This window comes from Rhinopithecus bieti, unplaced genomic scaffold (assembly GCF_001698545.2).
Source record: "Rhinopithecus bieti isolate Rb0 unplaced genomic scaffold, ASM169854v2 scaffold_6380, whole genome shotgun sequence".
Classification (NCBI taxonomy): Eukaryota; Metazoa; Chordata; class Mammalia; order Primates; family Cercopithecidae; genus Rhinopithecus; species Rhinopithecus bieti.
In genome coordinates this window covers 12400850-12415093 of record NW_016806642.1, presented here as the reverse complement: position 1 = coordinate 12415093, position 14244 = coordinate 12400850, and the positions used below count along the sequence as shown (strand labels likewise).

Sequence of the window (14244 nt, the reverse complement as noted above, 5' to 3'; positions counted from 1 at the left end):
AAAAAAAAAAAAAAAAACCTGTTTCCTTACTGTCTCAAATGTTTTATAAGGCGAAGATATGTCTATGAATCAGTGAGAGGGTAAGCTTCACAAAATGTTGGAGTGTTACTTTGTTCACCACTTTATCTCTAGTGCTTGGGACAGTCCCTGGAGGGCAGGAGGTGCTTAGCAAATAATTGCTAAGTGAGTATGTGCTATCCAGAGTCGCCCAAAGTTGATATGATTCAAGTTAAAAATAAAGACACTTGCTTTTCAAATTAGATTCTGTGTTGGCCAGTTGCAGGAAAGCATGGGCTCCATACTAGGGTACAACTCAGGGGATAAAGACCTTTCAAGGGATCTACACTCTCAGGGGCTGTTGTTGACCATGCATTAGGGGCCTTGAGGCTTCTAGCTTACTGCCAGCCTCTAAAGATGGCAAGATTAAGCCCAACTCTCAGCAGTTATGGTTCTGGGGTTTTAGAAGAAGAAAGGTCTAAAATAATATTGATTTCATATTTCCAGAAGATAAAACTACTATGTGCTATTCTCAGCATCAGTTTTGGGGAATGGTTGGTGTTAGAGAGCAGTAGATATGACCAGAGGTATGAGGAAGGCACATTCTTTTGAGGATGTTTGATTATCTTCACCTTGGGTATTGGAAATATTCTGTGGAATAAGAATATCTAAGTCGTACTCCTGGTTCTGTATAATCTTGGACAAATTACTTAACCTCTTAGCTTTACTTTCTTAAGTGTAAATACATCATTTTTGTGCATGGTTGAGAGAATTAAATAAACATTTACATAAAGTACCTAGCACAATGCCTGGTATACTGAAGAAATGTAATAAAAATGAATTTCTTCTAGAAAATACATGAACGTCCATTACAGTTTGTGTTCCAGTTCCTGTTTATAGACACCTACTAGGAGGAAATTCCCTCTTTCATACATCACCCATTCATTCTCAAGCACATTTTGCAGACTCACAGACATGCAGAATGTATAGCACCACAGAAAACCTTAAAACTAATAGATCCAAGTTTCTCAAAAGACAGATGAGAAAAATGATGAATTGAAAGGTGGTAGACCATCCTGAGATGGCACAGGGAATTGGTCAATGAGCTGAGACTACAACACAGCTCTCCTAACACCTGGTGCTAGGACCAGTGATTATCCTTTACATGTGTCTTATTTCTAGGGAGTTTAAGTCTCTCTCCCTACAACCCCCTTCCAATCTTCCTCTTTCAGCTCTTCAGAGCTGCTCCATATTGACATACGACCGCTCCTCCAGCAACTGCTCTCTAAAAGGTTAGAGCAACTCTTAACTCACATACAAAGCAGAGTTCTCTGTCTCTTCAATCCCTCCCCACATTCAATGGTTTCTAGATTGCTCAATGTGCTCTTTGTTTTCCCATGAATTTACTGTGGGATGCTTTTAAGGAACATGCAGAAATGGCCAAAGTACGTCTTTGGAATCCCAGGGGTAACTCCTAATTTCTGTTTAATGCCACCTTCTCTGACCCTCTTAGCCAACAGAGCACATCCTTTATGACAAATTGCATCTCCTTTGTTTTTCCTGCTTCACTTTCCTCCTGGAAGTTACCACCATCTGACATTTCACAAATTCATTCGTTGATTGTCTGCCTTTGCCTAATAGAACAAAAGCTCAATTGTGCATGGAACTTTTTTTATTTGGTTTGTGCCTAGGGCTGAGAATGCAGCCTAGTGTAAAGCAGGAACTCAAAGAGAAGGAAAGTGACTTTCCCTCACTTGCCTTTTAAATCTTTGTTCTAGGATGGATTTGCACTAAGATAATACATGTTACTGTCCCTTCACACCCCAACCTTCAATCTCAGATATCCAGGACACATACAAATCAGAAAAATAATTAGCCCCTTGCTGGGGGCTGAATGTGTTCCCTCAAATGCATGTGTTGAATCTTAATTGCCAGTGTGATAGTACTGGGAGGTGATTAAGTGATAAGGGTAGAACACTCATAGAGGGGATTAGGGTTCTTATAAAAAGGCTTCAGAGAATGGGTTCATTCCCCTTTCTGCCCTTCTGTTTTGAGGATACAGCATGCATCCCCTTTGGAGGATGCAGTAATAGGCACCATCTTGGGAACAGAGAGATCAGGGTCCTCACTGGACACTCAACCTGCTGGCAGCTTTATCATGGATTTCCCAGCATCCAGAACTGTGAGAAAATAAATTTGTTTTTTATAAAAAATTACCCAGTCTCAGGCATTTTGTTACAGCAGCACAAATAGACTAAGATGTACCCTCCTAAAGGAAAGTACTGGAAGGACTGTCAAAGGGGAGGAGACTGTCGTCTTCTGGCTTTATTCCTTCTTCCTTTAGGTGAGAAGAGCACAGGACAGGTTGGGGAAAGGGCTACACCTTTGGTCAGGAAGAGAAGTTTCAAAGTCTCTATCTCCAAAACAGTCCTAACAGCTCCTAGCTCACAGATTTCCTGGAGCTAGGAAAGCAAATATGACTCCCTTGAGGATGCCTGTGTCAATCATTTCACACAGTGCCTAGCATGTGGTATTGCTCAGTATCAAAAAGCAATAATTCCTGGCACATAGTAGTACTGATTAGATACTAAGGCCCCCTTTGCTTGTTGGTATCAAGCAGCTACCAAAGAATTCCCTGGTAGAACACAGCCGTAGGTAAAGAAGGATGGAAAAAGCCAACATACATGTTCCAGGAGCATTTCCACTTGGGGCTGCTGATGGTGACTTTACATGACAAATGAAAAAGAGAAGGACAATCCATAAGGTGCTATCTTTGGGGAAAGAAAAGTCCCATCTTATCAAGCATGTTTTTCTTGTGAGATAGGACTCTAGGTCAAGCTCTGAAAAACTGCACTCAGTCTAGAGTGGGTCTGCCACAAGACAGTACCTTCAGGACACTGACGGGCTCATCTCCCCACAAGACTATTCATGGCCACTGCGCAGAACTAACAGAGGCTCAGGAGATAGCTCTGGTTAGGGAGTCAAAAGATGTGGATATAGGTTCTGTTATGGACTCTGTGCCTGATATTAGCCACTTGACCTGGTAAGTCACCACTGGAAATCTGGAAACCAGAGAGTCAAACATTTTCTTGGATGCCTATGCTAGAGGTTCTCTTATCTATCATATAATTTAGTCAATATCACAATCCTGGGAAGTAAGAATTACCTTCCTCATTTTACAGATGAGGAAACATAAGGCCAGGGGATCAAATGACCTCCTAGAACCTAAAGAGACTAATAAGCCATAGAACTGAAAGTCAAACAGCAATCTTTCTGATTCTCAAGGTAGGAATCCTTCTACTACAATCCTCTCTTCTCTAAGAGCCCCTTTTTGAGAAATAGGTTTTTAAAAAATGACCATGCAATGATGCATGCTACAGATATGTCCAAAAGTTTATGAAAATAGCTAGGTAGAACCAACAGCTTCCAAACTTAGTGGTGAAGAGGAGCCCAAAAATGAGAATAATATTCACATTTCTCACTTCATAAGAGTGTGGGGACACTTAAGCAAACTATGCATCTACTGCACTTGGCACAGTGTGCAGGGAGGGCTCAGTAAATAACAGTTATTCTTTCGAGAGCTAATATTGATATGATTAAGCAATACCACGTGCTAGGCACTGTGTGAAATGATTGACACAGGCATCCTCAAGGGAGTCATAAGTAGGCAGCAGCTCAATGGAGGAAGTTACATATAGAGAAAAGGTCAGGCATGCCAAGCAAGAGTCACAGGCTGCCCTGTCCAGCCCAGGTGTTGCTGTGAGAATCAGATGTATGATGTACATGAAAGGGCTCTGAGAACATTCGCACAGCACGGTACATGCACCCAACGTTATGACTGTGCTCTCCAGGGAACATGTAAAGCATATGTGTAAATGCAGCAGGCTTCAGGCATGAATTCTGAAAACTTTAGAATGCTATTCCAGAAAGCCCCATGTAATAAGCCTAGTCTCCATTCTCCCTTCTCAGTTCTAGCTAGTTACCAGGTATATGAACCAAAGGGAAAAAATTCATTCTAAGTTTCATTTTTTTCCCAGTTAAAAAGGGGAGTACAAGTATCTTTCTCTGTCCCATTTTTGCCCAGAGACTGATTCCTACAGACTAGAACTGCATCCTCTGATCTCCTGAGCTTCCTTTCCCATGGCTCCAGTTGTGTTCCACCAATGCAAGGCACAGGCAGGAGATCAGCGGGTGGAAGGAGAGAGAGGTCAGGGCATTGCTTCCCATTCCCTTATCATCCTTCATTTGCATCTCTGGTAGTAGCTATATTTTGTGTGGTGAGAAAGGGAGACTTTCTTATCAGTTCTGCTCTTCCTGTGCTTCAGTAAATATATATCTTCCTAGGAGTGGCAATAGCTTCCCACTGTTGCTAGATTCTGAGTACCTCACCACCCCTCATTTGCTACCTTAAATTTACCCACCCGTTGGAAGTTGCTCCTTCATTAAAGTACCGTCATCTGATCTTTCTGGGGTAGATTTTGGTTCTTTCAGGACTCTGACTGACATACTTCAGGTTCTGCACCTAGCGCTCTAGGCACTGTCTTTGGAGACCTCATCCTTTTCCTTAACTTTAATCACCACCATTTTGTCTCTGAAAGCTGACTAGTTTAGAAGTCAATGATGTGTGATGTCACTACTGGGTAGTGGCTTACTGGTAGGAGCTTAAGACCTAGTTTGGGAACCACAATAAATTAAATGCAAATACAAAGCAGAATACAATTAAGGGCAAAACTGTGTCTTGTCAAACACAGGCTCTCTTGGTGTCTGGGTTAGAATTCATTTTATCATAGATTAAATGAAGGCTGTGAGGCAAATACTTTAACTTCTCTGACTCAGATTTCTTCTTCACAAAACAGGGAAGCTAATATGTATCTCATATGATCAAAAGATATATGTGAAACGCTTTGTGGATTGTAAATTAAAATATTATGATGTCAACAAATGATAATGATGATGATGATCATGATGCTCTGTTGGTGGACAGGCAATGGGTCACTCATATTCATTATATGAATCCCCTCTCCATCCCCTACAATCCAAGAGAAAACTCTCTAATGCAAGAACATGCACCAGCTTCAGAGAGTCTAGCAAAGGCAACAGAATTTTTATTTCTCATATGGCCTAAGTGGGCCTTTTTGCAAGGGTAAGAGGCATTTTGTACATCTCTCTGACTTTCCTGGGCAGATGGCCAAATAGAGAATTGATCATTTATGTTTCTGTGTTTCCTAAAGAAAAACCACTGGGAGCTGAAATGTCAACATTCTTCTCAGCAACCTGCAAATAATGAAACACAATTGTGTGGAAATCAAGGACCCCTCAAAAAGTTCAGCACAGCTGACAGGAGTATGTTATAGTAGGACAAACTCTCAGGGCTTTGGGGACCTCATGGTTATGAGAGGTGACAGATGGAGCACTTCACTGCAGGACACACACACACACACACACACACACACACACACACACACACACACACGGTTGGCAGCCATTGCTAGGCCTAGTCCAGCTAGCTTAGGCCAATGTTAATCCTGAGTGAGAATGTTCAGGGAGCAGAGGCCAACTCCTGACTCACACCCACTTAGGCCTCAGGTTTCCAAGAAGGCGGCTGGCCAGTGATGTGCTCTGTGACTGAACCTGGTAAACGGTCATCTCCCAGATGCTGGGAGCATGAGCTCCTTTCTCCTCCTCAGCAGACTTGTGGCTCTGGATGAGAACCGGATCTTGGCATTTTCTTCATGTCTTTTAATTAAGATTTGTTAGAGCAAATCTCCATTTGCCAGACTTCATATTCACTGAGGAGGGACTTCAGCAATAATCAAGATCTTGGCCCTTATTCTCATCTTTGACTAGGGTCCCCTTGGGATGGAAGGTGTGGCTCTATCTGATTGGAGAGTTTGAAGCAGCAGCTGAACATACAAAAATCAATCTCTTCTGGGGCTCTCTTTGCAGTCTGCCTACAGATAGACAGATTGCATTCTCATCTGATCTCATGCACGAGTCATGGGTCCTACTCTGGGCAAGGGCAGGGGTTGGGAGAACAGGGGGATCTGCAGTTGTCCAACACCCCTGCAAACCAAGTGGAATAGCTCATCTCATTCAAGGATGCTCACTGTGACTATGTATCTAAGTCACATCCTCCAGGCCAGGATTTATCAGGCAGAAAGCTGGAGTTTGGAATTCTTCCTGTCCAACTCTTGTCTATTAATCACTCAGCTCTGAACTTGGGAGAAGAAAACTCGTCATTGGACTACCGTAAAATTGTATAACATTGCTTAATTATTGAAAAAAGAAAGATGCATTAACTTATTCCAAGGTGATTGCAAAATCATGGTTTTGATGTCTTTTATGCCTTTTTCTAGTATACTTTATAGTAAATATATAACTATTAAAATAAAGTCTGTTTATATAACAGCTTAACAAATAAAAAGAAGATATATAAATGAATATCTAGTGTAGAAAATTAAGAGTTTTAAAACTCATGATTCTTAGAGCCATACTATAGGGAAACTTAGCATCTGATATGTATGCTAACCTACTAAAAAATTTATATAGCATAGACAAAAATAATAACTGTGATTTACTCAGCATCTATGAAAGTAAAGGTGATGCAGATTTTATCACATTTTACATTTATGCATTTTACAGGTTTTAATACTTCTACACACCTAACAAGCTTTTTTTTCTTTTCTTCCTTTGACATTTGAAAATATTTCATTGACAAAGTTATGTCTTCATGGGCTATTTGAAGATATATATATATATGTATATATGCTCATATATATTATTAGATGAAGGAGAAGACGTCCCAGGACAGGAAACTGTATAAATTATAATTCCAATTTTATTACATATATGTGTATAATTCATATATTATATATGTAAAACCACAAAAAGAGCTTGCAAATTATACACAAAAATGTTGACACTGATTGGCTTTGTGGGATTGTGGATTATTTCAGTTTTCTTCCTTATATTTTCTGTATTTTCAAAATATTTCATAATGCGCATAAGTGAACTCTATAATCAGAAAAAAAATTATATATGTTTGAAATACATATGATATTTGTAGACTTCTTGTTAAATCATTTATTTTTTCAATGTTTTATAACTTTTAAAAGAAACACTATATGGACATCAGAATCTGAGAAAAGTGTTATTTTTGTATACTTTTAAGGCTGTTTAATAGAATTTAATAATTTATTTTGTATATTTAAAAAATTTCTAATTTCTGGCTGGGCATAGTGGCTCACGCCTGTAATCCCAGCACTTTGGGAGGCCGAGGTGGATGGATCACGAGGTCAGGAGTTCGAGACCAGCCAGACCAACATGGTGAAATTCCATCTCTACTAAAAACACAAAAATTAGCCAGGCCTAGTAGTGTACACCTGTAATCCCAGCTACTCAGGAGGTTGTGGCAGGAGAATCGCTTGAACCCGGGAGGCGGAGGTTGCAGTGAGCTGAGATTGCACCACTGCACTCCAGCCTAGGTGACAGAGCGAGACTCCTTCTCAAAAAAAAAAAAAAAGAAAAAAAATTCTAATTTCTTTCTTAGTTTCCTCAGAGAAAAGACTTCTTTATAACATTTAAAATCAGAAATCTCTTCATGATATCTCCAAATCCCAAAATATAATTACATTTTACTTTAAGGATATTATTTTAAAGTGTTTGGGGTACATTAGTAGAGATGATAAGAATGAATAAAATCAACTTTTATCTTAACATCTCTTACCATATGGCAAAAACACATATTATTTATTCAAAATAAAAGGTGGCAAAATTCATAAAATGTGGGGATAAAAAATGTGATAATTTTGTAATTTTATTTTGCAGGAGTTGCAAAATAAAATAAAATGGAATAAAATGTGATACACTCAAAAATTGTAAAACTGGGCCTACCAAAATATTTTCACATAGTAGGTGCTCAATAAACATTTGCTGAATGATTGAAATCTCTTCCCAATGAAAAAATAGGGTGATTCAACAGTGAGCCAAGTAATTTACCAATAAATGAATAAAGTTATTTACGATTATGATGGTAATCATTTCTTTTCCTCATTCACATTAAACACAAAGTATTTAAAAGAAAATGTTTGCATAGCACCTTCAGTTTCATCATGGAATCCTGACATAACTTGTCTCCCCGAGCTGCGGAAACTTCATCAATCCCGATCAATTTGGCTTTGTACCGGACCCCTTCACCTTTAAACCTCTTTATCAAAGTGGCTTCACTGCGATCCTGACCTAAAAAGAGAAAAAGCAGATTCAAATATGTAGTTGTGCCGACCCCAGTGGCTTTGAGTATCCACAATTTCAAGATCCGTTGTCTGGTTTCATCTACATTCCCGGAAAGTCAAATCACTGGACCCAGGAGAAAGGAATAGTAGTATCCCTAGATGTACATTCTGACTCCATCCATTTAAGTCCTGAGACAAATTACTTCTCCTTTCTGTGACTCAGTTTTCTCAGGTAGGGAAAAATAAGTTAAAAATAACCACCCCAACAGGGTATTATGATAAATCAGATAACATGTGCGAAGCATGTAATTCAGGGTTTGATAAACAAGAGATATTCAACAAGTGATAATATTCACCCACTAAGAGTTCATGTCTGAAATTGTTGTTAGAATAATTTTAGCACTGAGTCTCTGGCATTGCCAACATTCAATAATAGCTCGGCCAGGGTCCAAGACCCTCTTCCCACCCAATTCCACAAGCTGTTTTACAGTGAAACTCCAGAGTAATGACCTGAGGACAATTATCAAAAAATGGTTTTATGCCATCTCTTCTGGTAAGTCATGTGTGCAGGGAAATAGGCTTCCATGCTACGTGCTGTTGTGTGTCTGCCCCTTCCAACAGGCTCTCTCAATAATTATTAAGATAATATTTTGCTAAGACACATCAACCAGGAGCTCAAGCGTATCTACATGAAGTGAGGACAATAAAGTTAACTCAGAACTGAGGAAGCGCTCCATGCCAGATGTTCTGTAAACTTTATCCCCACTCTTCACAAGTAAACCAGTTCCATTTTCCAGATGATGAAGTTGAAGATCACAGAGTTTAGGTAGTTTGCCCAAGTAAACATAGCCCCAAATAAGATGAATACAAGGAACTCAAACCCATCACTAACCTCATCATACTTTGACTAGTCAGAGGTCTGGACATTGTACAGTTGGTTCTTAAAACCCGGAGTGTCCTATCTGTCTGCTATTCATCTCCTATAATATCATTAACTTCAATTCTTGATTTCTCCTTCATCATGCTTACCTCATTCTGTCAGAAACACAGAGCTGAGGACATTAGAGATAATTCAGCCTATTTCCCTCTATCTATAGACGTGTAAACTAAGGCCTTTCTATCTTGTGGGGTTGAGAATTATCAGAAGACATGCTTAAAATAGAAAAACACAACAGCCATCACTAGTCATCATATAGTACATTTCTAATGACAAAATACAACTTTCATTTCATTCATTTATACATTCATCACTTACCAAGCATCTCCTCTGTATGAGTGCTACTATTCACTGGCAACAGATGAATGAGACAACATCTGTGTCCTTAGAAGCTTAAGTTTTTGGTGGCTGCAAATACAAATGTATCTGCATTACGCTAGGTGTGTAAGAAGGTTCAAGCTTCAGAATCAGACATCCTCGTTTCCAATCATGGGTCCTTCTCATAAGTCAACTAAACTGTCTGAGCCTCCCTTTTTAAAAGTGTTGGATGGGCCGGGCTTGGTGGCTCATGCCTGTAATCCCAGCACTTTGGGAGGCCGAGGAGGGCGGATCATGAGGTCAGGAGATAAAGACCATCCTGGCTAACATGGTGAAACCCTGTCTCTACTAAAAATACAAAAATTAGCTGGGCGAGGTGGCGGGCGACTGTAGTCCCAGCTACTCTGGAGGCTGAGGCGGGAGAATGGCGTGAACCTGGGAGGCGGAGCTTGCAGTGAGCTGAGATGGCACCACTGTACTCCAGCCTGGGTGACAGAGCCAGACTCCATTTAAAAAAAAAAAAAAGTGTTGGATGACAACAAAGTATCTACCTTACAGCATTAGCATGAACAGTAACTTCAATGAGATAGTATGTGTGAAGCATGTATTTACATGGTAAGTTTTCTACAAATGGTAGCTGTCACCACTATTTTTTTTTTTTTTGGAAACAGTGTCTCACTTCATCACCCAGGCTGGAGTACAGTGGTGCCATCACAGCTCACAGCAGCCACCACCTCCCAGGCTCAGGCAACTCTCCTACTTCAGCCTCCCAAGTAGCTGGGACAATAGGCACGCACTGTCATACTTGGCTATTTTTTTGTAGAGACGGGGTTTTGCCACGTTGCCCAGTCTCGGACTTCTAGACTCAAGCAATCCACCATCTTGACCTCCCAAAGTGCTGGGATTATAAGTGTGAGTATCATCACTATTGTAAGCCCAGTAAAAGAAGCAAGAAGAAGACACAATCCTGGGAGGGTGGGAGGCAGAGAGAAGGAATGTCTGTCCAGTCAGGCCTGGACCTATGGTCCTGACTCCCAGATTTTTTTCTTTTTTTCCCACAACACCCCTGCTGACTCCTTGTATATTAAAGCCTTTGAGTAATATTCCATAAAGCAAATATAACATACGGATGATTAGTCAGAAACTATAATCAGTATAATAATTAAGCCTCAGCATTCTGTAAGAGCAGATGTCAGAGACTAGAGCTAAGAACAATGGGACATTTGCCATAATACACCTTATAGCTAAACATCTCTCTTCTTCAACATATGATACTATTTCAGTCCATAATAACATCTCTTTCACCACTGAGACTTCCCCAAACTTTAATTGTAATAACAATGCCAAGGAGCATTCATCACAAAGCATATTATATGCATCAACTTGTTAAGTCCAGAAAGTAATTGTAGAGGTAGGTACAATTATTCAGGTTTCATAGATGAGGCTCTAAATTGAAAGTGTTAGAGGCCATGTAACTTGTCCAAACTTACTGAGTAGAACCTGAACCTAGATTTGTCTCGTGTGAAAGCCCATGTTTGTGGTTTGCTTGTGTTCTGTGTTTTCAAGTCTGTTTGCCTAACCACCGTGATCAATTGCTTCTTTTCTACTCAACTTTCTTATAAAGCCCCATCTTTATCTTGTACCCAAACTCACCTGGCCCAAATCTGATGGTAGTCAATACATTGGCAGCATTAAAACTCCATGGAAGGATGGAGAGACAGCTTGAAAATGGAACAGATTCCAGTCATCAGTCATCTCTAAGAAAATGTCTATGAGTCAGATACAAAGACAGCCTTAAGAAACATTTGTCAGGGCACAGAACTCTGCCGAGAAAGAAGATTCATAAGAGACGGTAGAATCATAGCAGGTGAACAAGGGCAGAGATTAATAAGAAAATATTAGGCCATTTAGAGGAAAGTAGGGAGTCCAATTTAGATTAGGACCTAGGGCCAAGCTAATTTGTATGAAGGGCACTTATGCAGTAGATAATCCAGTTTCTCATTAAATGCTTCACCATTAAAAGGGTAATTTTTCATGAGCACATCTTGAACAAGGTCTCAGTTATATTAGTTAAGAAATAAATAACAGATATCAGAGCCATAAGGCTTTAATTCTATCTAAGGCACATACAATATGAAGGTGTTAGGAATAGGATCAATCTTCATGCATTTTAGGTCACCATGAATCCCAGCCTATGTTGCTGAAAACACCACTGACCCTCTGTTTCAAGCTGGACAAGAGAAAGACCACACGTTTTAGGAAAATCATCCATATGGTCACTGTTATTGAGTTTTTAGTACAGTTACTGTGCCAAGGGTTTCATGTGCAATTTCTCATTTAATCTTCTCATTTGCTCTTGAGTTAGGCTCCATAATGAGTCCTCTTTTACAGAAGACGACACAAACACCCAAAGTCCATAGCATAACTTGAATGTTTAAATAACAGCTATATTGAGATATGACTCACGTACCGTACAATTCACCATTTCAAAGTATACAATCCAGTGGTTTTAGTTTAGTCACAGAATTATAACCATCACCACTATCTAATTTTAGAACATTTTTGTCCTCCCAAAAAGAAGCTCCGTACCCATTAGCTGTCACTCCCTATCATCCCATTCCCTCTGGTGCTAAGCAAACACTAATCTCTTCCTGTCTTTATAGATTTGCCTATTCTAGACATTTTGTATAATTGTTATCTTATAATGTACAATTTTTTGAGTTTGACTTCTTTTACTTAGCAGCATGTTCTCAAGATTCATCCATGTTATAGCATGTATCAGTAATGCTTTTTTTGCTGAATATTATTCAATTGTGTGGTTATACCACATTAGCTCATAGACCTTTGGGGTGTTTCCATTCTTTAGCTGTTATGAATAATGCTTCTATGAACATTTGTATACAAGTTTTTGTGTGGCTGTCTATATTCAATTCTCTTAAAATTATTCCTAAGAAAGGAATTGTTGCATCATATGGTAACTCTATGTTTAACTTTTTGGAGAACTGTCAAATTGTTTTTCCAAAGTGTCTGCACCATTTTACAACCCTCCTAGCAAAATATAAAGTTCCAGTTTCTTTATCAGATGTTCTTCTCAACATCTGTTATTGTCTGTCTCTTTTACTTTAATCATCCTAGTAGGTGTTAAGTGATATTTCATTGCAGCTTTGATTTGCATTTCCCTAAGGAGTAATGATGTTGAGCATCTTTTCATGTGTTTATTGTTCATTTGCATATCTTCTTTGGAGAAATATCTATTCAAATCCCAGAGCCTCTGTTTGAACCTAGGTCTTGTGTAAAACTTCATGGTCTTAGCCATTAGACTATGGGGCTTCCTGTACCTACCTCTGTGTTCTGTTACAGAATTTAGCCTCTTTTATTTGTGTCACAGCTACTTGAGTTGATGTCTTATGGATAAACTGGATAAAAAGATGGATATGGATAAAAAGATGTCTTACTCTTAAAGACAAGTAGTTCACAAGTACACATGCCTTTCTCATGCCTTGTATCATTTAATCTTCCAAGGTTACTGAAAACCACCATTGTTATTATTTTATGGATGAAGAAACTGGAGCCCAAGAGGTAACTAAAGTTACTTCAAGTTGAGCTTGGAACAGAATCTCATCCTGTCCTACTCCAAGGCTTGAGTTCTCCCACTGAGAGGCAATAGGCCTTAATGGTCTAGAACATGAGCTCTGGATTCAGAGGACCTGAGTTCAAGTCCCAGATCTCCCACCTACCTCCTTAGTTATATAATCATCAGTAAGTTCCTTTACATGTCTGCCACAGTGTCCTTATCAGTTAAGTATAGATACTAACGGGTTCTCCCATTATTAAAGAAATGACAAATAACGCACAAGACAGTGAGTGACTGGCAAACAGTAAGAGCTTAATCAACATTGGTCATTGTTATTTGGGTGATCATACTTTCAGTTTGTCTGCCACAGTCCCAGAAACTTTTGTACTGACACTGTTGTTACCAGCATCCCTCATTACTCTCAAAAGTATTCCAGTTTGGTTAACAGACTGTGTGGTTACCCTAATTATATGATCGTCATTTGTATACTGTCCTGCCTTAGTGTTCTTCATGCTAGGCACTTTGCTAGCTTCCAGTGGTATATGGGTGAGCAAAAAGTCCACTCTCCTGCCCAGAGGAAGCCACATTTCAAAAGACATCAAATATAATTTCTCCACCCCTTAGCACTATATGACACTCACAGCTCTGGTCATATTCTGTTAAGCAATGTGTTTTCCTAAGGGGTGGAGAAACTGTAATTGGTAGGGAGATGATTAAGAAGAGCTACAGAGGAGAGATGGCATTTGAGTAAGTCCTTGTGAAAAAGCAGGGGTTCAAGAGGTAGGGAAGAAGGTGAGAAGTTTTCCAGATAAACAAAAAGTACAAGGATATTTGGAGAATAGTTAGTAGTTTGCTTAGACTGTTTAGCAATCCTAATTACCTTCTGGAATCACCTAGGGAATTTTTAAAAAATACCACCCCAGAGCCCAGAGTGGTGGAGTGCACCTGCAATCCCAGTACTTTGAGAGGCCAAGGAGGAAGGATTGTTTGAGCCCAGCAGTTTGAAACCAGCCTGGGCAACATAAGAAAACCGTGTCTCCGGGCGCGGTGGCTCAAGCCTGTAATCCCAGCACTTTGGGAGGCCGAGACGGGCGGATCACGAAGTCAGGAGATGGAGACCATCCTGGCTAACACGGTGAAACCCCGTCTCTACTAAAAAAAATACAAAAACTAGCCGGGTGAGGTGG

General features: G+C 39.7%; 1 protein-coding gene across 4 annotated transcripts in view; it reads right to left on the bottom strand.

The window, feature by feature from the left end:
• DAB1 (DAB adaptor protein 1) overlaps positions 1–14244 on the bottom strand; it is a 1277266-nt gene that overhangs the window by 140998 nt on the left and 1122024 nt on the right. For all 4 annotated transcript variants that reach the window (XM_017877258.1, XM_017877259.1, XM_017877257.1 and 1 more), the window contains one exon: positions 8096–8235. In XM_017877258.1, coding sequence (XP_017732747.1) covers positions 8096–8235 — 140 coding nt within the window. The remainder of the gene's footprint in view (positions 1–8095; positions 8236–14244) is intronic.